The sequence below is a fragment of the Saccopteryx leptura genome, chromosome 3, assembly GCF_036850995.1.
Source record: "Saccopteryx leptura isolate mSacLep1 chromosome 3, mSacLep1_pri_phased_curated, whole genome shotgun sequence".
Taxonomy (NCBI): domain Eukaryota; kingdom Metazoa; phylum Chordata; class Mammalia; order Chiroptera; family Emballonuridae; genus Saccopteryx; species Saccopteryx leptura.
This window is the reverse complement of record NC_089505.1, coordinates 101,834,100-101,861,849: the sequence shown is the minus strand read 5'-3', so window position 1 is coordinate 101,861,849 and position 27,750 is coordinate 101,834,100. Positions and strand designations below refer to the sequence as shown.

Below are 27,750 nucleotides of genomic sequence, written 5' to 3'. Positions count from 1 at the left end.
TTGGCACAGAGTAAGGGCTCAGTTAACAGGAACTGCCAGTTATCAATTATACCTTTTTTTTTTTTTTTTTTTTTTTAGAGAGAGGAGACACAGAGAAAGAGACAGAGAGAGGAAAGAGATAGAAAGAACAAAGGGAGAAGCAGGAAGCATCAACTCCCATATGTGCCTTGACAAGGCAACCCTGGGGTTTCAAACCAGCAACCTCAGAGTTCCAGGTCGACGCTTTTACCCACTACACCACCACAGGCCAGGCTATATTTTGACTTCTTTAAACATACTTGGTCCCAATTGCCTTTTGCTCTGAGATCACATTTAGATAAGCCCTCTAAGTATACCACTAATATAATGGTCACCTCTGAGTCTCAGAAAATCCAGGAAGTAGGAAGAGTGAAGCTTATTATACCCTTTTCCTGATGGGAAAACTGAGGCTCAAGGAAAGGAGTACTAATCCAGTGTCAAGCCTCTAAATGGCAAAGCCAGTGCTGGGCCCTGGGTCTCCCAAGTCACTAAAACACTTTCCACCCTTGCCCATCCCAGTTCTGTCCCCCCTAAGCCACACAACCCCAGTCCATTTGGACCCTGCCTCCCCAGCACTGAGCCCCAAGCCCAGTTTGTGTTTGGCACAAAGTCTGTCAAACAAATCTGGAGACCCATTTGAGAATGTTAAGGAAATGATGAACCTTCTCCCCAAAAATGTACATACACACAATCATACGCATATTCTGGGGGTTCCCAGGCCCTGGTTAGGGGGCCCAGACCTAGGTCTTCAGGGACCTCTTCAGTGCTGACCCTGCTGAGCGGTCCAGAGAGGACCTCATCACACACCCCCATCTGCTGTGTGAAAAGGGGGTCCCGCTGTGCTCCAGCCAAGGGACCAAAGACTGTACTTCCCACTTCTGGACCTGTGGTCACTGCTGCTCCAACCACCAAAAAACAGAAGCTGCTGGACGCCCCACTCCCACAGGGCCACTGGGCTGCTCCATCCAATTGTTTTTATTTCAAAAAGAGAACGTTTATTGTTCTTTTCCTCATTAGAAATTCCTTTACAGCAACACAAAGAAAAAGCACAACAGGACTTATCTGTAGACACGCAGGGAGCATGCTGACCGCTGGTGGCCAGAGATCGCAACAAAGGCCACAGTCCAACTCACACAAACACAGCCTGGCCTTTCCCGGGGCTCCTGGACCTGGTGCCAGGGACTGTTTGTTTGCGTCAGGCCCAGCTCTCGCTGCCTCGTGACAACACGGGCAACTCCATGGTGTGGGAAGGGCAGCAGAGGGGTGGGAGCTGGGCAGGGAAAGGAAGTTATGCCCATATTCTGATAAAGGCCCTATAAATCCCACCTCACCCCTCACCCAGGCACTTCAGTTTTCACGTTTTGGTTCAAGTGCTTAGTTTGATAAGCAGATTCTAAGACACGGTGTGTGTTTGTCCTGGGCTGGTGAAACCTGCTCCAGCTATCAGCAGTGACTGATTTAGGGGGAGGTGCTGGCAGCGAGGCTGGGTTTCAGAGGGTGGGGGCGGGGGGGGGGAACCTGCAAGAGATGAAAGGGGCAGCAGGAAGGAAGACCTTGAAAACAGTCGCTGCTGGTGTATCCCGACACAGGGTCAGCGTGTCAGGATGCTTACAGAGTTCGGTTTTGTTTAACTCTCGAATTAACAGACTTCAAACAATTCCACTTGCACGGAAATCAAGAGCAATGAGGCAGCTAGCAGGGCACGGCGCCTCATGCCAGTTCTCTGTGGAAAGGCACCAGATGCTCTGTTACAAAACACATTTTGGTTAGAAAATAGCTGGGGTTTTTGGTTTCTGGGAGGACAATAAAGCTAGAAAAAAGGAGGTGTGAACTGTGTGAGGCACAGGTGAGAAGGCAGCTTTGGCATCAGGTCTGGGTTCTACTTTAGACTCTACCTCTTCCATGCTGGCGGCCTCAGTCCTCGTATCTATGAAAGGACAACAAAATATTCTTCCCCAAATCTGGGTGCGAGGTTTCACACATTCCCCCCCTGGGCTTTGGGAGGTGGGGCTTGGGGACACTCACACACAGACACGCAGACAAACTGGAAGAGTGAGCACAGCTCATCCGTGTGGGGAAAAGGGTGAAGGGGACCCCGAGGGAAGGCAGTCATGCAGAGATGATGCCCATGGTTGCAGTCAGACTCTGGGAGTCCGTGGGCAGCCAGTGACACTGGTTCAGAGGGCTGATGGGAGAATCCGCGAGAGTCTGCGGGGACTTTGGGGTCCTTCTCATGGAAGGACAGCAAGAAAGCTCTGCACCGCTGCACCATGGAGCAGCCGCTGGAAGCCATTCCACAGTGTGTGCTTTAAAGTGCCAGCTGTGTGTCGTCTTTGGTCAGGGGCTGCCCCCGTCTCCGAGAGCCCCGGGGCCCAGGGCTCAAGCCCAGGCCTGCAGGGCCCTGCAGCAGCCGAGCTGGGGATGCAGCCCTCTCCTGAGGCTGCGGTGCCCTTCTGTGCTCAGAAGGTAGTAGAAATGAAGCCTCCAACCACCTTCAGTGAGAAGCAGGGCCGCCTCTCGGGAAATCTGGGTCCTTTGAGGAAAGGGACAAGAAATGCTTTGGTCACTGTCCGGACACCCACAGCAGAGCAGAGCCTGCTCGAGAGAAGGCAGGAAGCTGGTTCTAACATTGTGCTTGTGCCTGACACAAAACCAGCTTCTGGGCTGAACCAGAGTCACTGAATAAATATTCAAGGCATCTTTCTGTTCTTAGAGAAAGAGCAGGGTTACAACGTCTCCTTTCCTTTGCAGCTTTGCCCAGCAGGTTGACAGTGCTGCCCACTGCAAAAGGGTGGCTGGGGGTCCTGGGGCTGCCCCACCCCAACCGCAGGTGGCTTTGGTAACAAGTCCCGCCAGCACTGGGTGCTCAGAAGCTGAAGAGGTCCTCCTGCTCGGCACCGCCGCTGTCAGGCTTGTCCCAGTCGGTGGGTGAAAGGCACTGGGCGTAGTGGATGTCCTGTGCTGTCAGTCCAGTGTCCAGGACCTGAGGGTTCGTCCGAGATTGCGCAAGCCTGGAAGGCAGAGCTGTGTGAGCCGAGGGCCCAGGCAAGGGGCTGGCCAGGCCTGAGGAGCCAGTCCAGACCAGCCAGCATCAGGGCAGAGGTGAGAGGGTCAAGAAATGCCAGGACGCAGGGGCCAAGGAAGAAAGTCTGAGATGTCAGGAGAGGTGGAGGCTCTAGCAGAGAGCCTACCCTTGTGGTCAAAGAGCTCAGAACACTGTGGGGCAGGCAGTGGCACTCCTGCTGTGGGGAGATGCCGGGAAACCCACAGCGTCCACAGCTCCATTGGGATGCCCAAGAAAGGGGAAAGGGGGAAAGGGCCGCACTGGCCAGGGCAGTGAGAGGGGCACATGTGGGACGGAGTCAGTACAACCGGGAGATGACTATTTGCTCTAATTACGTTCAACACAGTGCTGTTCAAAAACAAATTTAAAAAGGGAGACAACCTAAGCAGAGAACAGGGGAGAGCTAAGTAAATTATGGCCCAGGTCCTTAAAAGACCGTGAGGCGGTCAATGAAAGAGGTGTGCCCAAGGCGTTTTCAGCAGCCTGGAGAAATGCTCTTGATATATCAGCAGTAAGTGAAAATCAGGATCACCAAATGCAAACGCAAGGAACTGATCAATGCAAAAAAAAAATGTGTGTGTACATATATATATATGTATGTATGATTGGTCTGGGCTGTGGGATTATGGGATGGTATTATTTCCTGGTTAATGCTTTGCTGATTTTTGAAGTTGTTAATAAAAGGCATAGGATGCTTGGGTAATCTGGAAAAAGCAAATGGATGATTTTCTTCAAATGATGGGGTGGTAGTCAGCCAGCAAAGCAGGGAAAATGGTAAAGAGAACGTCTTTAATTCCATGAAGAAGCCACACATGCTGTTTCCCACCTCCCCAGGGCCAGGGGCTTCCACCAGGCTCTGGCAGGAAGGGCTTGGGGAGGAAGCAGAGAGAAACAGGGAGTTGCTGAGTGTCCCAAGACAGAAAGGGAGGCCTACTCAGAACCCTGAGCTGCCTGGGTCTCTCCTCACCCTTCCTCGGTGGACTTTCCCCAAACTAAAGATAGCCATGGCTATAGGGATGGTCCATGGGAAGTTGAGGAAAGGCCACCACCTCAGGCTAGACGAAAATATCTCTTTGTTCAGCCTAACACTAATGCTCCTCTATGTACTGCTGCATGGGCTCAAGTATGCATTGCCTCTCCCTGCCCCTTTCCATAAATGTTAGACCTCTGAAAACAACAAAGCCAGCAAAACAGCTAATGTTTGAAGGTTACACCAGTTGCGGGAAGAAGAAATCAGCTCAGGCTATAGCAGTGTGTTTAGTCCCGTTCAGACAATGTTAAAGCAGACACTAAGAATAGTTTTTGACTTAACAGCAAGAGCTTTCTAGCAGACCTGGCCAACCCCAGAGAGTGAGCTCCCCAACCCCAGAGGTATTCAAGTTGAGATTTTTGCTCTGGAGAACGTCAGAATTAATGTTCTCAGACATGACAAAGGGCCCCAGAGACTGGCCCACAAACGCCAGGCCTTCTTCCCCAGCATAAGGAGCCCAGTTAATGTTACCTTGAGAAGGCTTCATCCAGGTCATCATCCAGCTCCTTGGGAAAAACAAAGCGGGAGACATGAACCCTCGGTGTGGGAGCCGTGCTCGGAGCTGGGACTCGTCCCAGTCCTGGGTGAGCTACAGGGGATCCTGACACACAGGCGGAGGAGCTGGATGGGCGCCTGGAGGAACAGGCGGAGGCAGGCCTCTCAGCCCATGGACCCAATCCCCGGGTGTGGAACAGGAGGGAGGGCAGCTGGGTGGGTTCAGTTCCCAGCTCTGTCACTCCTCAAGTGACCCCTGAGGCAAGTCACTCCTCCTCTATGAGGCTCAGCTTTTCCTTCCGTAAAATGAGGGGGTTGGACCAGCGACTATGGCTTTTACATTCTGAATGAAGAGGGTGAAAAAGGTTTTGCTTTCATGTACTTCCAAAAGCCCAGGCAAATTCCAAGCTCACGGGACCACTGCCTAGGTGGGAAAACAAGGGGGAGGCCCCTGCAGTCTCCCTGAGAGCATGCGCAGGTGCCAAGGGTGGCTCCAGCCAGCAGAGAACAGGCTCAGAGGGCCTGCTCGCAGACACTGGGTGGCCCCCAGCGGGCAGCGGGATCTGACAGTTTTTCATATCCCTCAGCGTGCCAGATTTCTTTTTAAGTTAAAGAGACATGACAAGTAATGTGTGATTCTACCATGGCCCCTGGACCAGAAAAAGGACATTGTGGAAAAATGTTAATAAGGACTACAGATTATATAATAGTGTTGTATCACTGTTAATGATTTTGATCATTGTAATGTGGTTATATAAGACATTAAGATTTGGGGAATCGGCCCTGGCCGGTTGGCTCAGCGGTAGAGCGTCGGCCTGGCATGCGGGGGACCCGGGTTCGATTCCCAGCCAGGGCACATAGGAGAAGCGTCCATTTGCTTCTCCACCCCCCCCCCTTCCTCTCTGTCTCTCTCTTCCCCTCCCGCAGCCAAGGCTCCATTGGAGCAAAGATGGCCCGGGCGCTGGGAAAGGCTCCTTGGCCTCTGCCCCAGGCGCTAGAGTGGCTCTGGTTGTGGCAGAGCGATGCCCCGCAGGGGCAGAGCATCGCCCCCTGGTGGGCAGAGCGTTGCCCCTGGTGGGCGTGCCGGGTGGATCCCGGTCAGGCGCATGCGGGAGTCTGTCTGACTGTCTCTCCCCGTTTCCAGCTTCAGAAAAATACAAAAAAAAAAAAAAAAAAAAAAAAAAAGATTTGGGGAATCAGAATGAAGGGTGAACAGGAATTCTTTATACTGTTTTTGTAACTTTTAAAAAATAAGTCTGCGATTTCCAAATGAAAAAAAATTGTTTTAACTTTAATTTAAAAGATCAGTTTCCTCTGGGAGGGTGTGCAGACAGAGGTCACAGGCAGAGGTCGTCCTCCTCACCGAGGGGATGAAAAGGCCAAGATTCACAGAGGTCAAGGGGCTGCCCTCAGTCACAGGGCAAGTCAGGGGCCGCCTGCTGACTGCCCAATCTCAGACTCCCCATTCAGCTGGCTGGGGGGGAGGAGTGTCAGGAGCAAACTGCCCACGCAGAGAACAAGGGGGCCTTTGGCTCGCCCCAGGGTGGGCCGAGCTGAGGATGCTCAGGCCAAGAGGCCGAGCATTGTGAGGAGACAGCTGTGCTGGGAGCCAAGCCTGATGGGGATCCAGCCGCAGGTTCAAAGGGGACATTGTTCGTCCCCTACCCTTGGTCTGGGTGCCGCTGGGCTGGGTCTGGCCTTCCCAACCGCCTGTAAGTCACGGATGCCAGGCCCTGCGCTCCTTTAGGCCTCATCCAGGGATTAGGCCAAGACTCACTGGATCCCTGAGGGGTCACCAGGCCACGCGAACACTCACCCAGACAACACTGCTGTTGTTCAAGGCTTGAGGCCTCGGTGCCTCATCCACGTTGGTGGTATTAGCGCTGACTGTGGACAGCGGGGCCTTGGCCATCTCTTCCAAGTCCAGCAGGTTCCCGGTGGCGACCACTACGAGGGGTCCAGTCAGATGTGTCAGTGGGAGAGGAGCCGCCGGTCTCCCGGCCTCACCTCCTAGTCCATGCCGGGGCCTCCTGGGCTGTCCTCGTCCCGAGTTCTTCCTTGGACTGCCCAGAGCCCCACCCTGGAGCCTCCCAAAGCAGATGGACAGCTGCTCACAATGTGAGAACCTCTGCCCAACTAATGGTTTAGGCTGGAACATTTATATTCACAACAGGTGTTCAGTTTCTCAAGCGACCCCACACAGGATGTAATGTATGCACAGAGTGATGTACACACGTATTCATATTTTCAGAGGAACATGTCTGGAAGAATATGCACCATAATGAGTAACTTTTCCCCTTTATCTACATTTTCTAATTTATTTACAACAACCATATATTATTTATTTAACAACAAAACAAAAATTAAAAGCCAAGAGTTTGCTCCAGCCCAGGGGACGAAGGGCAGGCCCTATGCCATGCAGCCGACTCCAGCCCCTCCCCTGCCCAAGACTCACGGTTCTTCAACGACGACGGGGTGCTGTCGCAGCGGCCCCCTCCCACGATGTCCCCTCCTTCTTGGCTGGCTTTCTCTCTCTTCTCCTTCTCTGTGGGACCAAGGCGCAGCAGGTTAGCGCCTCTGCCCCAGCCCTCCGTCCCAGCCCTCACTGGGCGGGCAGGAGGCTGTGGCCACCCTCGGGGAGGTTTAGGTCTCCAGCAGGGAGGAAAGCAACTGCAGATTTCAATTAATCCCCATAAGCACCTTGGGGGGAGAGACAGCTTTCCTATTTCCTCAGGTAGGGTTGCTGAGACTCAGAGAGGTGGCGGGACCTGTCCTAAGTCACAGAGCAGGTAGGGGATGGGGAGGACAATCCGTCCAGGCCTTTAGCATCACCTCCCCACCCTGCACTACTCGGCCAGCCTTCTTCATCGCTCCCTCTACACCCCCACCACCCACAATGTCTGTGAACAAGACTCACCTTCCTTGGACACCTGCCAAAACTCAAAGGCAACTTTGAAGGCCTGGGCTACTGTGAGGGTGACAGCCTGGGCCTGAAAAACAGGAAGTGGGAACAGGGGAGGGGTGCGGTGTGAGGCGGGTAACAGCAAGTCTGAACCAGAGGCTGGAGGCTCCGGGCCAGGCCCACCCTAAGCTCCACTCCAAGGCTCTGGAATGCATGATGAATGGAGGAGGGTCCCGGCCGCTCCCGGGTCACAAAGCAGCCCGGGTTACAATGAGGCCACATCCTCCCCAGACAGTCAGGCCCCATCTTTACCACCTGTAGCCCAGCCAGGTTCTCACCCTCATGCTAGCCCCTGCCTTGGCAATGGCTGCTCACCTCCACTTTTTTCCTTCCCTTTGGGTATCCTTAAATTCAATTAATTGTGAGGATAACTTCCTTGGAGAAGCCCTCCCTAAGTACTTGAGGACTTCACAGTTCTTAACCCTTAGAATTAAAGAACAGAAAAGCCAGAGCTGTGAAGGGTCCAATCTGTGTCTGAATGTACCACAGCCGCAAAGGTCAGACTGGTTACTACTGTAACTGGTCAGAGGGCTTATAACTGAATCCCAGAAATGCAGTAGGAAGCTTATACATTTCCTGGCAGGAGCAAGATGTCAATGACAGCCCGTGGCAGGGGACCAAAACCAATCAGTGCCATCACCAGGCGGGGCCATCTTGGCTCTTCACTCATGAGGAACTCCCACTCTTCAAACCCAACTCAAATGTCACCCCTCTTTCACGTCACCAGTTCACATGCCTGTGTCACCCCACCTGGGTGCTCCCTAAAGGTAAGAATCTGATTCCCACCTGACCAGGTAGGGGCGCAGTGGATAGAACGTTGGACTGGGATGTGGAGGACCCAGGTTCGAAACCCTGAGGTTGCCAGCTTGAGCGCGGGTTCATCCGACTTGAGCAAGGGCTCACCAGCTTGAATGTGGGGTCACTGGCTTGAGCATGGGGGCCACATGCTCTGCTGTAGCCCCCTGGTCAAGGCACATATGAGAAAGCAATCAATGAACAACTAAGATGCTGCAACAAAGAATTGATGCTTCTCATCTTTCTCCCTTCCTGTCTGTACCTAGCTGTCCTTCTATCTCTCTGTCTCTGTAAAAAAAAAAAAAGAATCTGATTCCCAGAGTCCTCCAGAGGTACAACGTGCTGGATGAACTGCATGTGACAAGAGGCAAGCGTCCTGAGGCTTCACACCCCAGCCACGACCTACCCCATCCCACATTCAACTCAACCCCTTGTTCTCTCTTGATTCTAGTTCAGGGCTAATCAGCTCAGCTTCTGGGAGTGGAAGTCCCAGAGCTCTTGGCTATGGCCGCAAGTGACAGCTAGTTTCCTTCTGAAAGCCCGGACCTAGAGAAGAAAGCACCAGACCCCCTCAAGCGTACAAGTTCAGGCTCACCCAGCCTCTGCCCCACTCCCCTCCTCTCCACCAGACAACTCAATTTAATTGAGAAATGAATCCATGGCTACTGCCTTTAAAACTTTTTTTTTAATTTAAAATCTCTAAACAAGCTGACTGATCTATGCCAATTAAACTTCACAAAGTATAAAATCTCATTTGAATGTCTCTGTCATTTACATTTTTGATGGAAGTATGGGCACTTTATGGCAAAACTTAAATATGGTAATTAAGTATGAAACTCTTCACAGCTGTTTACAATTTAAGCTGTCACGTCTGAATCAAGTTTAATAGACCCAGTTACCACTGAGAATTGCCCATGAACTAAAAATAAGGACTAATTACAAGCCCAAGTCGGAACACTATACACCCAAGCAAGGGCTGGTCGGTCACCCAATGTGGCAGGGAGGTGGGAACACTATTATTTTTGCCTCCAGGAAATCTGGGGGCACAAGCCTGATAGTGTCTTTGCATAAATCTGCCTGTTCATTTGCATACACTCCTGCCCTTTCGCCCTGAAGTCCTGAGCTGCAAGTTAAATCAAATATAACCCAAGATTTGGAGGTGTACAGGTGGCTGCAAGCCCAGGCTGGGCAGGGACTGAGAGGGGGTTGGGCCTTGCTTTGTGGGGTGGCTGCAGGAATTTGAGCAGATCAGAAAAGGCTCCAGCCTGCCCACAGCTGGGGTGGAGGTGGTGGGGGGGGGGGGAGAAGAGAGAGGGAGTCTTTGATTCCTCAGAACCGATGCCTATCCCTCTGAGTGCCTCTGGCCTATGACTAGGTTCTACTTCACCCAGTTTTTCATTCCCCTGTCTTGTTCGCATTAACCAAGCTGTTCGCTCCTCAAAGGGTCCAGGTCTAGTTTGGTGCTGCAGAGCTAGGCGAGGACTCCGGGGTCCCACTCCTCAGACCCAGTAGAGCCACGTCTCCCTTCTAGCCCTGCTGCCCAGAAGCATACATCTTGGCCATGTGAGGGAGCCCAGCTCTGCCCCACCCTGCCCGGGGCAGGATTAAGGGTATCACTTTGCTCACTACCAGTCCGCCTGCACCGCAACCCTGGGCCCCCAGTCAATACCAGCAACGCCACCTTCACCTGGGAGCCTAGAGGCTGAAGTGCTTGCTGAGGCGTCCCAGTTGGGCAGATAGAGACTTTTTTGTAGAGAAACAACTTACCCTGGCCATGCCCAACAGGGCCCACTTGGGAAGGGAGGCCTGCTGGTTGGACTGCCCAAATTGAGCTGAACTGAAAGGAATCCCTTGTCCCCACCCCGGATGGATCACAGGCAAACTGACGAGTCAGCCAGGCATTCAGGCAGAAAGGGTGGGGATGTAGAGGTTAGGGGCCCCAGGCTGAAAGGAGTGAGAAGCATGTCAACACTCACATTCACGGCTGCCCTAAAGGATGGCTCTGTCTTGACACTCTCATCAGGCTCCAGTGACATCAGAGTCCTGAACTACTCTTCACTTAATTTTGCACCCCATGTCTCTGCCAGTTCCTGTGCTGGAGGGAACGCACCCTCTCACTACCCCACCCCCTTTCTAAGCCCAATTCAAAATGTCTCCTCCTCTGGGAAGTCTTGCTGACTCCCAGTGAGACTTAACCCCACGCCAGAACCCCTGGTATTGCAGTTACTGAATCCAGCCTCTTTCCCCTACCGCCTTCTTCATCTCTCTGTGTCCGATTCCCTGGGTCCCCAGTGCCTGACACAGGGCTTAGCCCACGACAGACACCAGCACACATCTCGGGAGGGGGTACCTGCCAGCAGGTGGGTTGCAAAACCTGAGGCACCCATTTCACCTGCCACCTTCTCAGAAACATCCACTAAGCTCCGAGACTCAGGATTTCCATCACGGACAGGCCACCAGGCCAACAACAGCAGGCTAGCGTGGGCTCAGCCTTGGGGACCAGAGGAACACCATCCTTGCATCAGATAGTCTATTTACACCATCCTGGGCTGGACTAACTCTTCGAGGGGCTTGCCCAGGGCTCCCTGATGGGGGGAGGCCAGGCGGGAGAGTAGGGGACAAGCCCGGATCCAGCCAGTCACCCTGACACAGTGGAAAGCCTGGCGAGAAGGGTGAGTGTCTGTGTCTGGGAGTCCGGCAGGAGCCTTTCCCTCTGCTCAACTGGCTCTGCTGTCAGCACAAAGCAGGGGCCGGGCAGTTTTCCTCACTGATCTCTCGGCTTGGGCAGCCTGATGTTGACCAGGCCCGTCTGAAGTGCTCTGGACCCAGCCCAGGCCTCCCTTTGCTGCTGGGTCAGCATCTGCTTTCTTGCACCCTCCCGATCTCCCCTTTTCAGAAGGAAGCCCCGGCATCTTGGGAGCAACCCCCTCTCTGTAGCAATGGCCCTGGCCAGCGCCTACTCTGGTCAGGGGGGAGGAAGAAACAAACAATGAGGACACAATGAGCCTATATTTTTAAGTCTGTGTGGCCTCAGAAGAAACAGAGCCGGGAGTCCACTATCATGAGAGAAGCCACTGCAGCTCAGGGACCCGGGGCATCACGAGGCACTGGGTGAGTGGCTGGTGACACTGAGTCTGCAGAAAAGAAAAAAGGTGCACAAAAGAAACTGGGGCCTTTCAGAACAATCCTGGAGGCTACTGAGGTGACCTCCTCATTCTGCTGATGGGCAAGCAGCCCAGAGAAGGGCAGGGTCTCATCCACGGTCACACAGAAAGCCACCAGCCAGGATCAGACCCCTCGTCTGTCTCCTCCTGTGGTGCCTCTTCCAAGAGACCTGTGGTAGGCTGAACTGTGCTCCTCAAAGATATCCACATCCTAATCCCTGGAACCTGTGACCATTACCTCGCAGGGCAAAAGGGACTTTGCAGATATGATTAAGTTAAGGATTTTGAGATGAGGGTTATCCTGGATTACCCAGTGGGCCCAATCACAGGGGCCTTATGGAGTGTGGCAGGAAGGTCCAAGCAGAAATAGCAATGTGATGAGGAAAGCAGAGAGGGAGATTGGCAGATGCTATTCCACTGACTCTGAGGTTGGAGAAGGGGCCACGAACCAAGGAATGCAGGTGGTCTCTACAACTAAAAAAGGCAAGGAAATGTATCTCCCCTGGAACCTTCAGAAGGAAAATAACCCTGCCAATCCATTTCTGACTTCTGAGCCCGAGAACCGTATGAGAATAAATTTATGTTGTTTTAAACACTAAGTTTGTGGTGATTTCTTATTACAGCAGCAATAGGAAATATATCTAAAGCATGCCCAATGGGTATAGCAGGAAGTCTGGAGGTCCATTTAAAGACTGTGATGTCCTTGATGTGTCCTTAATGACAGAGGGAGGGGTGAGGATCTTGTCACCTTGACCCCTAGGATCATAGAGCATAGGACTGGGACTCTGGGATCCATATACAGAGGTTAACAGAGGCCAATACTAAATCAATAAACATCTGGAACCTCTTTCCAGGGCAAATGCTCAGACTTCAGGGGACTTGGAAACGAAGGGGGCTTCCAGCACCCAAGGTGAACTCACTCTGGCTGCCTGCCCCAAAGTTCAAGACAAATGCCCAGAGACCATCGAGATTCCCCCTGGTCCCAGCTAGACGTGGCCTGACAGTGGTCTGGAAATGGGAACAGAAGTCCCTGGCTCCTCACAGTCCTGCTGGGAGGGGGGAAAAAGGTTAGGTTTAAACCCTCACTCTGGCTACTTGTGTCATCTTCAGCAAGACAGTTGACCTCTATGAGTCTATTTTCTCATTAAAAATAAAAATAAGAACAATGGCCTGACCAGGCAGTGACACAGTGGATAGAGCGTCGGACTGGGATGCAGAGGACCCAGGTTTGAGACCCCAAGGTTGCCAGCTTGAGGGCAGGCTCATCTGGTTTGAGCAAAGCTCACCAGCTTGGACCCAAGGTTGCTTGGTCTGCTGAAAGGCCCACAGTCAAGGCACATATGAGAAAGCAATCAATGAACAACTAAGGTGTCGCAACAAAAAACTGATTGATGCTTCTCATCTCTCTCTGTTCCTATCTATCCCTCTCTCTGACTCTCTCTCTGTCTCTGAAATAAACAAATAATATTTTAAAAAAAACAACAACAATGAAGAGAGTAACTGCTCCCACCTCACAATGCTATTGTATTAAAGAAGATAGCTTAAGCCTACCACCAAAACAAGCACAGAGTACACACCAAAAAAATGGCACTGCCCTTCTGGCTCTGGCCACAGGAAGCCGGGTCCTCCTGGGGCTCTCATTTCTACCTCTCACCTTGGGCCCCTCTGATCACCAATCTCCAAGGACTAATCCTTTACAAGGCCCTGTGCCTCCAGACCATACTGTTAAGAGGGGACCCCCAAAAATCTCTAATCCAACAAATCATGTTACAGAGAGGAAGGGGTCTAAGGCACTCACTGGGGACATGGATTTTTTCACTGCTCACAGCCCACTGTGACAGGTGTCTTGACATCCTTGGCCCTTGGTTCTCACCACCCACTTGGGGTCTCCAGAGATTTCATACTTTTTTTTTTTTGCAAGAGAGACAGAGACAGAGGGACAGACAGACAGGAAGGGAGAGAGATGAGAAGCATCAATTCTTTGTGTGGCACCTTTGTTGTTCATTGATTGCTTCTCATACGTGCCTTGGCCAGGGGCTAGAGCAGAGCGAGTGACCCCTTCCTCAAGCCAGAGAGCTTGGGCTTCATGCCAGCCACCTTTGGGCTCAATCCTGTGACTATGAGGTCATGTTGTCTATGATCCCACGCTCAAGCCAGCGACCCCACACTCAAGCTGGTGAGTCCGCACTCAAGCCAGCGACCTCGGGTTTCAAATCTGGGTCCTCTGCATCCAAGGTCAACGCTCTAACCACTGTGTCACCACCTGGTTAGGCAGAGATTTCATACTTTAAGTGATGCGTCACCTTGGTCTTGCTTCCCCACCACAGGGGCCCCCAGGACAGGCTGTCAAGGCAAGCAGAGCCAGCCCAAGCCCAGCCTCTCCCACTGACCATCTTCCGCTTGGTGCAGAGGAAGGCATGGCACTCCAGGTTCTCGTTGTGCTGGCTCTGCGCGATGTAGGCAAACACTTTGCCGTGCATCTTGTCCGCTGTGCAGTAGGAGATCCTGAAAGGGAAGTGGGAAATGTCACCAAACCCTGTGTGGGGACTGACGATATCCTGCACAGCCCATAGGGCATCTCCCCTGAGTGCCAGAGAACCTGTTTGCCCATTCCACCATTGCAAGGCTCAAGAGAGACAGCCCTGGCCTCTGGGCCTGGCATCGTAAGCCATCTATGGGGGAAAGAGTGGTGGGACATAGGCTAGGCAGGAAGGAGTCAGGGAAAGACTGGAGGAAGGGCACTTCCCCTCTCTACTGAGCCACACCCCGAAATTTTAATAGCGGAAACCCTACTATATAACAGTCAATGTTCAGATATCACCTCATTTAAGTCTCAGAGCTGCCCTCTGAGATGGATTCTATTATTGTTCATACTTTTCAGATGAGAAAACTGAAGCGAGCAGTCTCAGACCACCAAGCTAGTGGCAGAGCTGAGACCTGACCTGACCTGCTGATTCCAGGGGCCGTAACCACTGCCATACTGCCTCTTAGGATCTGCACTGCCCAGCTAGAAGAGGAAACGGGACACTGCCCACCCAGAGGCCCTTTACCTGGCTTCCCCTACCTGTCCTCGATCACACCCCTGACCAGGTCAGATGGGCTCCAGGCCTGTCCCTCCCAGGGTGACTGAGACTGCTAGCAGTCTCCTGGATCGTGGATGGAGTGGAAGAGGCGGGAGTAGGGTGAGGACATGTGGAGATGACCAGATCAGGAGCCCCAGTGGGTCTAGGAGCTCCTCCTGCTTGGAACACTTTCCTCCCTTGTCTGACCCTCCATGCTGGCTCCAGTCATCCTGGGAATCTCAACCAGCAGAGGAAACGACAGCCCAGGATGGAGACAGGGTTCAGAGGACTTCCTTACCCAGTGTGGCACTGACAGAGGATTAGCACCACTCAAGGCCCCCAGGTGGGCAGAGGGATGGGGTAGCAGGTCCCCAACCATCTCTTCTCCATCCAGGCGGTCCAGCCTCCTGCCACCTCCCGAGAGGCCTTCTCAGGTTTCCCCAAGCAGGCCCCCTCCCTTCTCTGCTCCCTAACTCCTACTTCCTCCCCTCATTCTTCCTAGACTGGAAGCTCCTTGAGGGCAGGACTGGGTCTGATGCCTCACCTGGTTAAAGGAGGCAGAGAGAATAAAAAATATGAAAAATATCAGCCAGAAACTAAAACCACCCCCCACACCAGTCCTGGCTTGTGCTCCAGCCGGCTAAGCCACCTGCTTAGAGACAAAGCAATATGGCAGAGGGATGCGGGGCAGACCGGGGCCTGCTGGACAGAACTCCGGCCTTGGTGTCCTGGTCCCAGCTTAGCCACTACCTCACTGTGAGGCCTTAGGCAATTCCCTCTTTGGATCTCAGAACCTCCTTTTGTAATATGAATCTCTGCTGTCCCCTCCAGCTTTGAACTCCTACAACTGACCAGCCAAGAGAGGATGGGGAGAGCCTCAGGCTTCCAGGGCTGGGCTCTGCCTCCTCGTGACCAGGGAACCCGCCAACGGACACCACCTACACTCTGGCCTCAGGCTCTGCCTTCAGGTATCACCTCATTTAATTCAGTGGCTTCCCTGACACGCCAGATGTCCAGAGCAGAGTGCTGCATTCAGAGCAGACGGCAAGGGCCATGACTCAGCAGCTCTCTGCTCCAAGCCTGACTCAGCAGCATACTTTGGGGTCAGGGGGTAGGAGGCGTGGTTCCCAGTCCTGATCAGGCCTTAGCTGCTTGCTACAGCTAGTAATCATGACAACAGTGACTGCCATTTAACCAAGCGCCCACCGTGAGCTAGGCACTGTGCACTCAGTGCTTCCTAACAGCACTGTGAGGCAGGATCTGTTTCCACCCCAATTTACAGATGAGAGAACTGAGGCTCCAAGGTCATTCAGACAGGGAGTGGCAGAGCCTGGCTTCAGACAGGGCACTCCACCCACTGCCCCAATTGGCAGAGAGAATGTGGGAGATGCTGAGCATACCTGTAAATGGACACATTCTCAATGAGCTGGTTGGTGATGCTGTCCGTCAGGATAATCCCCCGTGGTGATACCTTGAGAGTCACCTTCTGCAGCTTCTTCCCACTGGCCTTGGCCTTGGGGCAGACATGGGTCAAAGAAGCCTGCCTGCCTCACTTGGGACCCACCCTGTGACCACCTCTAACAGCTCCAGGCCCCATAATGGCAGGCCTAGGTGAAGCCTCAACTTAGATGACTGGAAGACGTGATTTGGAATACAACTGAGCCAAAACTTTCTTCTTGATAAAAAAAGTGATAATTGGAGCTCATGGAGCACTATCTGCCGAGCACTGGACCTCCAGTCATCCTTACAGGCAGCAGTGCTTCTTCCCAGGAGGAAATGGACCCAGAGACACTGGGTCCATTAAGGGACTTGCCCACAGACACACAGCTAGGCGTCCTCTGACTATCAGTGCTGAACTGGGCTATCACAACCCAGCAGGATGACTGCTCCACCCACTGACCCCTCTAGGGCCTGAGCTGCAGGGGAGGGAGGGAGCCCACTAAGGGAGGTGGATTTATAGGGCCCACATTAACTCCGAGCTGGGGAGGGGACAATCTGGTCTCTGGTGTGCTAACCTGCTACTCTGGCCACAGAGCAAGGTGCTGGGTGACAGCAACCTCTCCATCCCTTCCTGGCACTCAGTCGCCAACAGTTAGGCAGGGGGCCAGAGCCGGAGGAGGGGAGGCTGGGAGAGGACACGGCCATACTGTTAGAGAGGAGGATACTGACCGTCTAACCCTGCAAGCCCAACTGAGACCCTTTACCAGAGTCCCTGAGCCAGATGCGAGGGGATTCAAGGACAAGACGGGTCAGATACATCCAATTGGGATAATAAGCAGGGGACAGGCAATACCCCAAAAAGAAGGCAGCCCTGGCTCCCAGCTCCCCATAACTGCAGCTCACCGTGGCCACGATCCTCTTGACAGCAGCTGCTGACATCTCCTCGCCCTTGGGCTGCTCCACCAGCGTCATGCCCAGGTACTTGAGACTGAAGAGCATCCCCTCGAGCAGTGTCTCCCGGGTGTCTGTCCAGTTCTCAGGCAGCTCTGGGCAGGAGGACAGGCCCTCAGACCCCAGTGGGCAGGCCCACCACAGCAACAGCCCCTATTTCCCAGGAGTCTCAGCAAGGGGCAGTGGGGTTCTGCTACCCACCATTATTTTTATAGTTAATAAAGAACTAAACTAATGGTTTCCGGTATGTACTAAGCACTATGGTAAGAAGCTTTACATAAAACAGGCTTCTCCAAACTACGGGCCCGCGGGCCACATGCGGCCCCCTGAGGCCATTTATCCGGCCCCCCACCACACTTCCAGAAGGAGCACCTCTTTCATTGGTGGTCAGTGAGAGGAGCACTGTATGTGGCGGCCCTCCAATGGTCTGAGGGACAGTGCACTGGTCCCCTGTGTGAAAAGTTTGGGGACCCCTGAGTCATAAAATATTCTCAGTAATCCTCACGAGAACTTAGAAGGTAGATCTTTTCGCAGACCCATTTACAAAGACACAGGGGTCCAGGGAAGCAAAATCACATAACCCAGTCCAGTGAGCCAGCAAATACAGGGGCCAAACAAGATTCGAACCCATACTTTCAAGTCCAAGGACCAAACTCAACTTCAATGCTAACACTTGCTGAGGGCAAACCATAGCATTTTCTTACTGAATCTTCAATGCAATCCTGTAAGGTGGATATTATCCCCACTTCAGAGATTAGGAAACTGAGGCTCAGAGAGATCAAGTATCAAACAAAGGCCCCAGATAATGAGGAAAGGGTTGGAGTTAGAGTTCAAACCTGGGTGGTTTCCACGGCCCCAGCCTGCTCTGCTTTCCTCCATCTGCATAGCCATAGAGACCAAGAAGCTGGGGCAGGGGGACCAGGAAAGACACAGCAGGCCAAGGAGGGTATGTAGGGTAAGGTCTGGGAAAGGGGGAGGTGCTGCTCAAATGACAGCATATGAAGGCCGCCTGAATCCTGCAGACCTGGGTTCAAGCCCTGCCCCATTTCCCACCACCTGCATGGTCTTGGGGAATTCCTTTTTCCTCTTTAAGACCAATAATGCCTGAGCTGCAAGCCTGACCCAGAGCAGGGCACATGGGAAGGGTCCTTTGAGAACTCTGACCATGACTGAGGTCAGAAAGGTTGGGAAATGAGGAATGAGTCTGGCTCCTGGGTGGGGAAGCAGACCGGGAGGGGGAGTTGGAAAGATGCCCCCAAATGCTCCCACCCATGTGAGAGAGGACTCTGAGCAAGCAGGACAGGAGGGGAAGGTGGTCTTGACAGGTGGTTTTAACCATCCGCAGGGTCTCTCTTCAGGAGCCGAGGCCCAGAGGTACCAGATCACTCAGCTGGGAAGCAGTGAGGCCAGAAGAAAGAAGGTCTCCAGGGATCCTTCCAAGCCCGTCACCAGGGTGAATGAACACCCCATGCTCCTGCCTGTTAGGGCCTGTCCTCCATCCCTCATCATCCTCTCTGAGAGGCTGCAGTGTAGCCAGTATTGTCTAGATGAGAAAACTGCTCTTCAGCCTCACACACAATCTTGGATAGAGAAGGATTCTGACAGGAATCAGATTCCAGGGGCCACCACAGAAATGGCCAAGGCCTGCTTCCCCAGACCGTTTCCTGAGAGGGGTGCTGGGAGGAGTTCTGCGCCTCCCTGCTTCCTCCTGAGACCCTCACTGGTTCTGATAGAAAAGCCACAGGAGCAAAGTTTAGGATTGGGGCCTGACCTGTGGTGGCACAGTGGATAAGGCGTCAACCTGGAACACTGAAGTTGCCAGTTCAAAACCCTGGACTTGCTTAGTCACGGCACATACAAGAAGCAACTACTACAAGTCGATGCTTCCTGCTCCTCCCTACCTCCTTTCTCTATCTCTCTCTCCTTTCTCTAATAAACCAGTAAAGTTAAAAAAAAAAGGAAAGAAAATTTAGGATTGGGCATCACTGTTCAGGGTAGCTGAGGCCCTGGCAGGGCCCGTGCTGCCCACTTCCAGCAACTATCCAAGAGCTCTGGCCCTCCGGTGGCTCTGTCTCCTTACCAGCCAGAAGGCGCCTGTACACCCCATTTCTCTAGAGTTGATCTGAGCTAGCCACTGTCCCTCTCTGAGACTGTTTCCTCATCTGAAAAAGAGTGCATGTGTGTTTGGTGGTGGGGGTGGGAGAGAATACAAGAACTCACAGGTGTATCCAAGTCCCCCTGGACTGAGATCCAGGTGAGAAGAGACCTGTTGACTGGTCATCCAGAACCTGGCGTACAGTTGGCATTCAACAGTTGATGAGTGAAAAAATGACCTGGACAACCCCAAGGCTTCTTTCAGACCTACAATGTCTCCAATACCATCCTCAGCTCTGGCCCCTGGCCCAGGCACTCCAGCCCTCGCCCCTGGAGGGGGCTCAACTTGAGGTCAAGCCCTTACTGAGAAGACCTCAAAGTGACTCTATCCTCTGTCCCATCAACCAAGAGCCTATTTCATTTGATCTTCCAAAACTAATCAGAAAGTCCCTGAAGTGTCCCAGTCTTGGGCTGTGTGATGGGAGCCCAGGAGCAACTCAAATAAGGGCCTTCCTCTTAAAGAAACCAAGAATGCCACCACCATTATCAGGACAAAACAGAACTATCAAGTCACAGATGATCACAAAGCAGTAGCTCTTACCAATACCTCTAACACTCCCAGCTACCTTACAAGCAGGCATTTTTTAAATTCCTATTTCACAGATGAGGAAACTGAGATTCAAAAGACCAGTTTTGTCAAATTAGATGTCTATCTGACTCTAAAGCCCCAAACCTGTCCATTAGGCAATACTACCTTCCCATGAGGTAGAACCTTAATGTTAGTAAAAGGCCAGAGAGAAGTTCCTAGAGCCAGAGGTATTTGCTCTCACAGTCCCTAATTCCTTAGGCTTCCACTCCATTGGTAGATACCCAGGCCACCACTTATAACCAGAAATCCATCTAAGCAGGGATGGCAAAGTACGTGCTGCCATGCCTGTATCCTGTGTCCTTGGCAGATACTACTAATCAGTTATAGCTATCTATTCCCTCTGATGTACAGGCTTTGGACTGTTTCTCAACACAAGGCTCCAGGCAGGCAATATCGATTGATCAGGGGTGGCCTTGTTTGTCTCATTATCCATCACCAGCATTTTCATATCCCCACTCTCCCATCTTCTCCAGCTTAGCCCTTTCCTGGCCCATCCCCAAAGCCACTTCCGCTCCCTCCATTCCAAAAGGCGAAAGCTTGCCAAGGTCACAGACAACCTCTTTGCTGTCAAAACATTCCCCAGCCCTCCTTGACCTCTGAAATGCTTGACATTTTTCTGCATTCCTCCTTCCCTGGCCTGACCCTTCCCCTGTTCTATGGCCCCCTGGAAGAGGGCCCTTGTAGGCTGGTTGCCACTCATCTGTCTCAGGGACCTTCTTCCCAAACTCTCCCTCCACAGATGATGAAACTGAGCCCAAAGAATGGGACTTGTGCAAGGTCACCCAGTGACGGGACCCCCAGCTCCCAATCCACTACTGACAATTCCTACGAGACCATTGGGGAGTTACAGTTCCCTGGTCTCCTCTCTCACAACATCCCTCCCTACACACACACACGCACACATGCATGCGCGTGAGCACCACAGAAGCTCTAACCATGCAAAGCTTCTTCCTCATGATAGAACACTTACTCTCCCACTTCTGTGCCTTTGCTCAAGCATTCCTTCTACAATAAACACCTTTCCCCTCACATCTAGCCTCCTCCAGGAAGCCTTCTTTGAGGCAGTATTGTCTAGTCATTATATGCAACGGCTTTAATTCTAGAACCCCAGTTCTGACGCCAAGTAGACTTGAGAAAGTTAATCACCTTCCTTGAGCCTCAGTTTTCTTCTCATCTATAAAGTGGGGGAAACTACAGTCCCTGGCTTACAGGGCTCTTTTGACCCTTTGATGATAAAATGTAATGAGCTCAGCAGAAGGCCCCGCCCAGTTATGCCTCCTGCTCGGACTCATTCCTCCTGTCAGTGTGTTGCTCCTGCTTCTATTTCCTTTACTTCCTCCCACAGTCAAGCAGCTGCCCACAATGTTCTTCCTCTTGAAGGACGCCCATTCATGTCTGCCTCCCCCAAAAGCTGGTATAGAGAAGGCGCATTCCTGCCCAATGTTGCTGCTCTGGCTGTCCTACTTCTCCCTTGCCCACCTTCCATCCCCCGCCCTACCAGGACCGGCAGAGATCCTCCTCCCTCCCCTCCAGCGAAGCCAGCCTCTGCTCCTACACTCCTGGGCACAACTCATATTTTTAATGAGGTGAACGCTCTCCCATGCTCTACGCCCTCTCCAAGAAACCCGCCCCTAGGAGGCACTCTATATGGACAGAGGTAGGATTCACTAGCACGCCCGCCCTGCTCACTGCCCAGCCACCTCACACGGGCTGGAGGCCACAGGCCCCTTCCCAGGAGGAGCCTGGGTTTAAGAAGAGCTCTCAGAGGCCACCAGACAAATAGAGGCCTCAGTCCACAGCCTTGTTCCGGTCGAGGTTATTTTTGGCTTTGTGGTGGGTAATCACTAGGCTATTACTTCGCAATTTTACAGATGATCTGCTATCAGAGTTAGCTGGGGACAGACCAGATGCCCAGTCTAACTCACAGAGGCAAACATGTGCTCTATCCTCATTAAGGCCCCCTGCCCAGGAGTCAGACATGGGCATGTCTGTGTGTCCCTGCGCCCCTTCTGTTGCCCCAAGGTGACTTGGCCTTGCTGGTATTGGGAATACCAGAGTTGCAGCCAAACCCATGGCAGGGTGGGGGTGGGGCTCCGACTGGGGCCCTGGCCTCAGGCCTTCCCCAGTCTGGTGGGGAGATGGCCTCAGAACCCCTCAGAGTGACATCTCAGAAGGGGACTCTGAGGGCTGCTTCTCTAGGCCACAGTCTCTTTACTGACAAATGGGTTCAGTCCCCCAGGGGCATCATCAGAAGAGTTCAGGATGTGAAAAGTTCCAGGCAAATTTCAGAAGTTAAGAGAAAATTTAAAAATGATAATAGCAGCAGTTATCATTTCCTAATGGGGACAATAACATTATCCACCCCATGGGGCTGTTGTAAGGGTGAAATGAGTTCACACATGAGGTGGGCTTAGAACCATGCTTGGTATATACCAAGTGCCACTTAAGTATCAGCAATTGTCATTTCCAGGGGTCAAGTGCAAAGAGCTTTAATGCATACACAGCCATTTACAGTAGTTTATAAGAGTCAAGGAACTATGAGGATTCCCGTTTCACAGATAAAGAAGCTCAGAGGAGTCTGGCCATAGTTCAGAACTGACAGTGCTGGGTGTTGAATACCACAGTCCGTGCTCTTTACCCACTCCTGCACCCAGCACACCCCTTCCTATGCAAGGCTCAGGATCACCCAGGAGGGGCTGGCATCCTGCCCTGCAGGACTGCCTGAAAGGAGGGTCTGGCTTACCCTCAGTGGGTAACAGATGTCCTGACTCCTTTAAGCCACATACCTCTCTGCTGCCAGACCTGTGAGAAGCAGAACCCCAGCCTCCAGTCAAATGTTCCTTGTACTTGCTGTTCCCTCTGGCTAGAATGCTGTTCCCAGATTCCTCTCTCCCTGTATTCACATATGTGTTCCAAAGTCACCTTCTCTGAGAGTCCTTCCCTGACTTCCTGTACTGACACTATCAGTGTCCCACTTTTACCCCCCACTTTTATCAGTGGACCATTTCCACACATGCCACCTAACACACCACTCTGCCTGCAGCTGTCTTTGACAGCTGGAGACCCATGATGCCCATGCAGACCCCGACCCCCAGCAGCCCTGCACCCACCACCGACAGAATTGCCCCCAGAGTAACTGCAGGGCACATTCCACACCTCTCCCCAGAACTCCCCACAGAGTGGCGCTCCACTTGCCCAGTGGTAAGTGGGTTCATCGTGTTCACTTTTTGGACTTTTTTTTCTTACTCTTCCTAACAATATTTCCTGGGAACTTTTCCCAAATCAGCAACTTGTACTGAGATCTGTCTCAGCATCTGCTTCTAGAAGAACAAAAATGAAGCCTGCGAGGCAGTGTCGCAGTGGATAGAGCGTCGGACTGGGATGTGGAAGGACCCAGTTTCGAGACCCTGAGGTCACCAGCTTGAACGTGGGCTCATTTGGTTTGAGCAAAAAGCTCACCAGCTTGGACCCAAGGTCGCTGGCTCGAGCAAGGGGTTACTCGGTCTGCTGAAGGCCAGCGGTCAAGGCACATATGAGAAAGCAATCAATGAACAACTAAGGTGTCGCAACATGCAACGAAAAACTAATGATTGATGCTTCTCATCTCTCTCCGTTCCTGTCTGTCTGTCCCTGTCTATCCCTCTCTCTGACTCTCTCTCTCTGTCTGTAAAAAAATAAAAATTAAAAAAAAAAAAGAACCAAAATGAAGACACCCTCCTATGTAAGGAAGCTGTCCCATCATTTCTTCACACTACTTTATCATTCTTTATAGCATTACCACTACCCCCAACATACTCATAGTGTGCACCAGGGACAGTCTGCCTCCTCCACCAGACGGTAAACACTACCGGGGGAGGGGGAGACCATCTCGTTCACCAGACACCCCAATGCCTCCATCAGGGTCTGACACATAGCCAGTGCTCAATCAATATTATGGTTTGAGTGTTTATAACTTTTATTACATGAAAAGTAAGTATGACTAGATCCTCTGCTCCTCACCTGCCACATGAACTAGCTTTACCGAAACCATGCCTCATATTTCCTCAGCTGTTCTGAGTTCTCTGATAGGCTGGCACACCCGTGAAGGAGCCCAAGAGTCAGAGGGACCCTCTCGGGGGGGAAAAGGGGTCCTGCAGGGCCAGGGTGAGTCACCCTTCCAGACAGCTGGAAGAAAGGAAAATCCCTGGCCAGGGACTGAGATAAAAATTTTATCTGAAGATGAGGGGAGGAAGAGCCACGTGTGGGAGAGGAAGAGAATCCTCCTTCGAAGGAGACAAGGAGCCATGAGGTTCAGTGCAAAGAAGCCTATGGTCCTAGCTTTGCAGTGTGACCTTGGGCAACCTACCTGCCTCCCTTCTCTGGGCTTCAGTTTCTCCACAAATAAAACAATGATCATGCCAATCCCAGCTGAGGACCTTGAGGGATGAGGAGCAGGTCACAGCTGATAGTAGGTGTCAAGTCTACTCATAACTCCCCTGGCTTCAGTTTGGCCCCAAAACAATCCAGTTCTCAAGGTCTGAGTCCAAGGCCTGGCTGGGACACCACCACAGGCTAGGCAGCCCCCACATCCCACTCCAGACACTATAGCTTCCCTCTCTATCTTGTGGCCACCACTGTCCTCAGCGGCTGCTGGCCCAACATGGATGGGGCCTGCACCAGCTCCTCCCAGAATCCATGAGGCACAGTGATAAGACATCGGGGCTGGGGATTTGGAGCACTGCCTCTCAGAAGCTGTCAGAAGCTCGGTGGCAGCGTCAGTGACTCCACTTCCCAAGCCTCTGTTCCTTTATCTCTAAAATGGGTCTGATAAGAATTCTTGCTATCACCTCACAGGAGCAAATGAAATAAAACAAAAACACTGTGCAAAACATTCAATGACAAAAGCAGCAGTTACCATTTATCAAACTCTTTCTCTATGCCAGACAAAACACGGTTCATTTAATTCCCACAAAAAAAAAAAATCTGAAATGGGTACTACTGTTATTTATAATTGTCATATGAGGAAACTGAGACTTAATAATGAGGGGCAGATAGGGATTCAACCCAGATCATTCTAGGTCTGGAAAGCCCCAGGACAGCACTCTGGGCTTACTGGGGGTCTATAGGAGAAACGGCTCTCCTCTCCTCTCTTCTGCAGGTGAAATTTGTTCCACCACAGTAAGAGTCATGTGGGATGTACATATAACAACAGGTGGGGGAAGGGCAGTGGGGGAGAAGGAAATCACCCATTACATGTCAGAAGGAAGCATAATTATCAATAACCTTCTCAATACCCTTGCCAGGTGAGAATTTTTATTTCCATTTTACAGATAAAGAAACTGAGGATTAGAAAAGGACAAGTAGCTTGTCCAGGATCAAAGCAGGCAGGAGAAATTCTTTTCCACCATCAAAGACTTCCAGTTCCCCAGAATCTGAGGGACTTTTAAGTTTCCTTCCCTTGCCCTGTGTCCCCACCCTCCCTCCCTCACTCCAGGAGAAAACAGCAGGGTTTCCCCACTGGAATACTTCATTATTCTCAGAAGTCCTGGTAAAATCCCACAAATATTTGAAGGGCTATTTTGGGAGTCATTAAGTGTGGGAGATGGTGCATGCCTAGCCTGGCCCTAACGGGTCTCTGACCCCACCCCCACCCCCACCCACAGGCACCAGCCCATGTTGCCAATGCCAGTCTTGGTTTAGGAGGTGGCCACAGCTGGAACAGCAGAATTCAAGAGGAGGGGAAGGGCGGGCTCTCTAGGCCCAGACACGCTGGCACGCCTGGGCTGAAGGAACTCCAGCTCCCCTGGCTGAGCCCAGGAACACAAAGGGAAGGGGGTGGGGTGTGACTATACCGTCAGAGGTTTCCAGGTCGGGGGATAGGCCAGGGTCCAGGTGATTAGCAGGGTGTGTGTGTGTGTGTGTGTGTGTGCAGGAGTTCTGGCTTTGGCTCCACATCTACCAGGAAGGCCTATGTGACTCTAGACAAGCCACCCAGTTTGTCCTAGCAAAAGCAGGGACTTAAGACTAGGTTTCTCAGGCCCTGGGGGGAAGGTGCCAGGTGACGAGATCCCTTAGAGTAACTCGAGACGAGGAGAGGAGGGAGGCCGGATGAGGCCCCTCCCAGCCTTCCAGACGCCCTGGGGGTGAGGTGGTAGCAAGTCTGTAATTCGCCTGGGCGCCCAGGGACCTTGGAAGCCCGAGGGGGAAGGTGCGAGAGAAAACAGGTTTCAGAAAGAGCCAGGATGCTAGCCTCGACACCTGGACTCCGCTAGAGGAGGGGACGCAGGGGTCTAAGTGGCCGGCTGTGTGGTACCTTCTGAAACCCTAGGCTGACCTCGACCCAACTTCCAGTAGGTACCTGAGAACCCAGACCCATACCTGAAACAGTTTCTGGGCTCCTGGAAGCCAAAAAATGACCTCCTGGGTTGGACAGGTGGAGGGAGCAAGTGGGCTCCCTCCGGCCGCCACTGTCGCGGCTGGGGCGCAGGGTGAGGGGATGGGGCATACTCCCAAGCGGCTGCACCCATTCTCACTCCCCTGCCCCGGGCACCAACGCTGAGCTCCAGCTTCCCCTTAGCTGTCCCGGGTGGCGAGGTGGGGAGGTGCGGGGGGTCGCGCAGGTCTCTTTTCCTGACCTGCAAACCCTTTCCCACCGCCGCATGCACCTGGGGCCCCGAGCTGCGGTCTCTTCCCTCAGCTTCTGTCCCTCCTGCCCAGCTGCACCGAGCGGGCACGCGAAGAGGAGGCACAAATTGACCCTGGGTGACCCTTAACCCCGCAGGGCGCGGGTCAGGCCCCGCCTCCCCCACTGGGCGCTAGCAAGAGGCCGACCCGCGCCTCCTGACCCCCACCCGGCCCCGGAGGACTCGCACACACTCACTCCGGTGCCGGCCGCCGCCCCCCCAGCTCTGCTTGGCGAGGCTGGGACTACGGATCAGCGCCCTCCCGGCGGACTTGAGCGCGTCCATAGCCGCTCCGGCTGCCGCCGCCGCCGCCGCCGCCGCCACCACCACCGCCAAAACTCCGTCAGGGAAAAACTTTCCGCCGGGGCCAAGCGGCTAGTGTGCTCCGCGCTCCTCCCCTCCCAGCGCGAGCTCCGCACCGACGTCTGCTGGGGCGGGGCGAGGGCTGGCCAGGACCCGCCCAGGGCCCCGCCCCCGACACCCTGGCCCCGCCCCTCGCGGCCGCAGCCCTTGCTCCCCGAGGCTAGACAAAGGCCGCCCTTAAGGTGGGGAGCCCAAAGCCCCAGAAGGCGGTCCCTCTTTCCAGTTCCATTATTACTCACCCCGTAGGAGTCTGGAGGTCCGCGAGCCGCCTCCTACGCGGACGGCGCGGGCCCAGGATTTGTAGGGAGTGCAGCATTAGGGTACTTGGAGACCATTTTATAAATGGGAAGAGTGAGGGCTGGAGACAAGGGTCACGTTCAAGAGGAGGAGATGCCCAGTGCAGTGGGAGTCTTAGAAGGAGAGGTGGAGGTTTTAGAATTTTGCTGGGGCAAAGCGTATAAAAGTTTGCTGTCGCAAGACCAGTTGCACTTTATTACCGCAATAGCACCCAGGCTGTTCCCTGGTATCACCTAGGCTCGTTGGGTTATCCCATGTTACCCCACTCCCCAAGTAGCCTAGAGAGGATATGGCCTGAGTGTTATGCTCGGAAGTTCAGGAAAAGAAGCCTTAGCTCTGGCTCTGACTTGCTGTGTGACCTCGGTAAGCCCTTTCCCTCTCTGGGTCTTTATCTGTAAAATGAGATGGGCTGCTATGTCTAGTGATCCTTCATATCTCCAGGGCCAGGTGCTGCATGACTTAGACCCAGACCCTGCCCTGCTTGCTAGTAGGCACTTGGAAGGGAGTCTGGATACTAGAATTCCTCAAGCACAGATGATCTAACTCCAGGAGTTAGAATTCTCTCTAGGATCCTGTGCCATTCCATCAGGCTTTGCCAAAAGGAGTCAAAAGGAAAGCACATATATTTTGCTTCTAGATGGGGGTGCCTCAGCAAGGCAAACTTCAACCTCTGGGATCACTCCTGGCTCAGAAGACAGGAGTGC

General features: G+C 52.9%; 1 protein-coding gene across 1 annotated transcript; it reads right to left on the bottom strand.

Moving 5' to 3' along the window:
- Nucleotides 1-982: 982 nt before the first annotated feature.
- Nucleotides 983-26,794, bottom strand: LDLRAP1 (low density lipoprotein receptor adaptor protein 1). Its single transcript, XM_066375467.1, has 9 exons — nt 26,584-26,794; nt 16,934-17,076; nt 15,991-16,103; nt 13,919-14,033; nt 7,525-7,597; nt 7,063-7,152; nt 6,424-6,554; nt 4,584-4,618; nt 983-3,029 (listed from the first exon to the last, which is right to left on the bottom strand). The coding sequence occupies exons 1-9, from the start codon at nt 26,669-26,671 to the stop codon at nt 2,885-2,887; spliced, it is 933 nt and encodes a 310-aa protein (XP_066231564.1). The 5' UTR covers nt 26,672-26,794; the 3' UTR covers nt 983-2,884.
- Between the last annotated feature and the right edge of the window lie 956 nt (nt 26,795-27,750).

Coding starts and splice junctions, on each gene's coding strand:
- LDLRAP1 (XM_066375467.1), bottom strand. CDS start 26,671: ATGGACGCGCTCAAGTCCGCCGGGAGGGCGCTGATCCGTAGTCCCAGC. Junction 7,598..13,918: donor TCTGCACCAAGCGGAAGATG/GTCAGTGGGAGA, acceptor CCTGTTTTTCAG/GCCCAGGCTGTCACCCTCAC. Junction 4,619..6,423: donor ACAACAGCAGTGTTGTCTGG/GTGAGTGTTCGC, acceptor GTTTTTCCCAAG/GAGCTGGATGATGACCTGGA.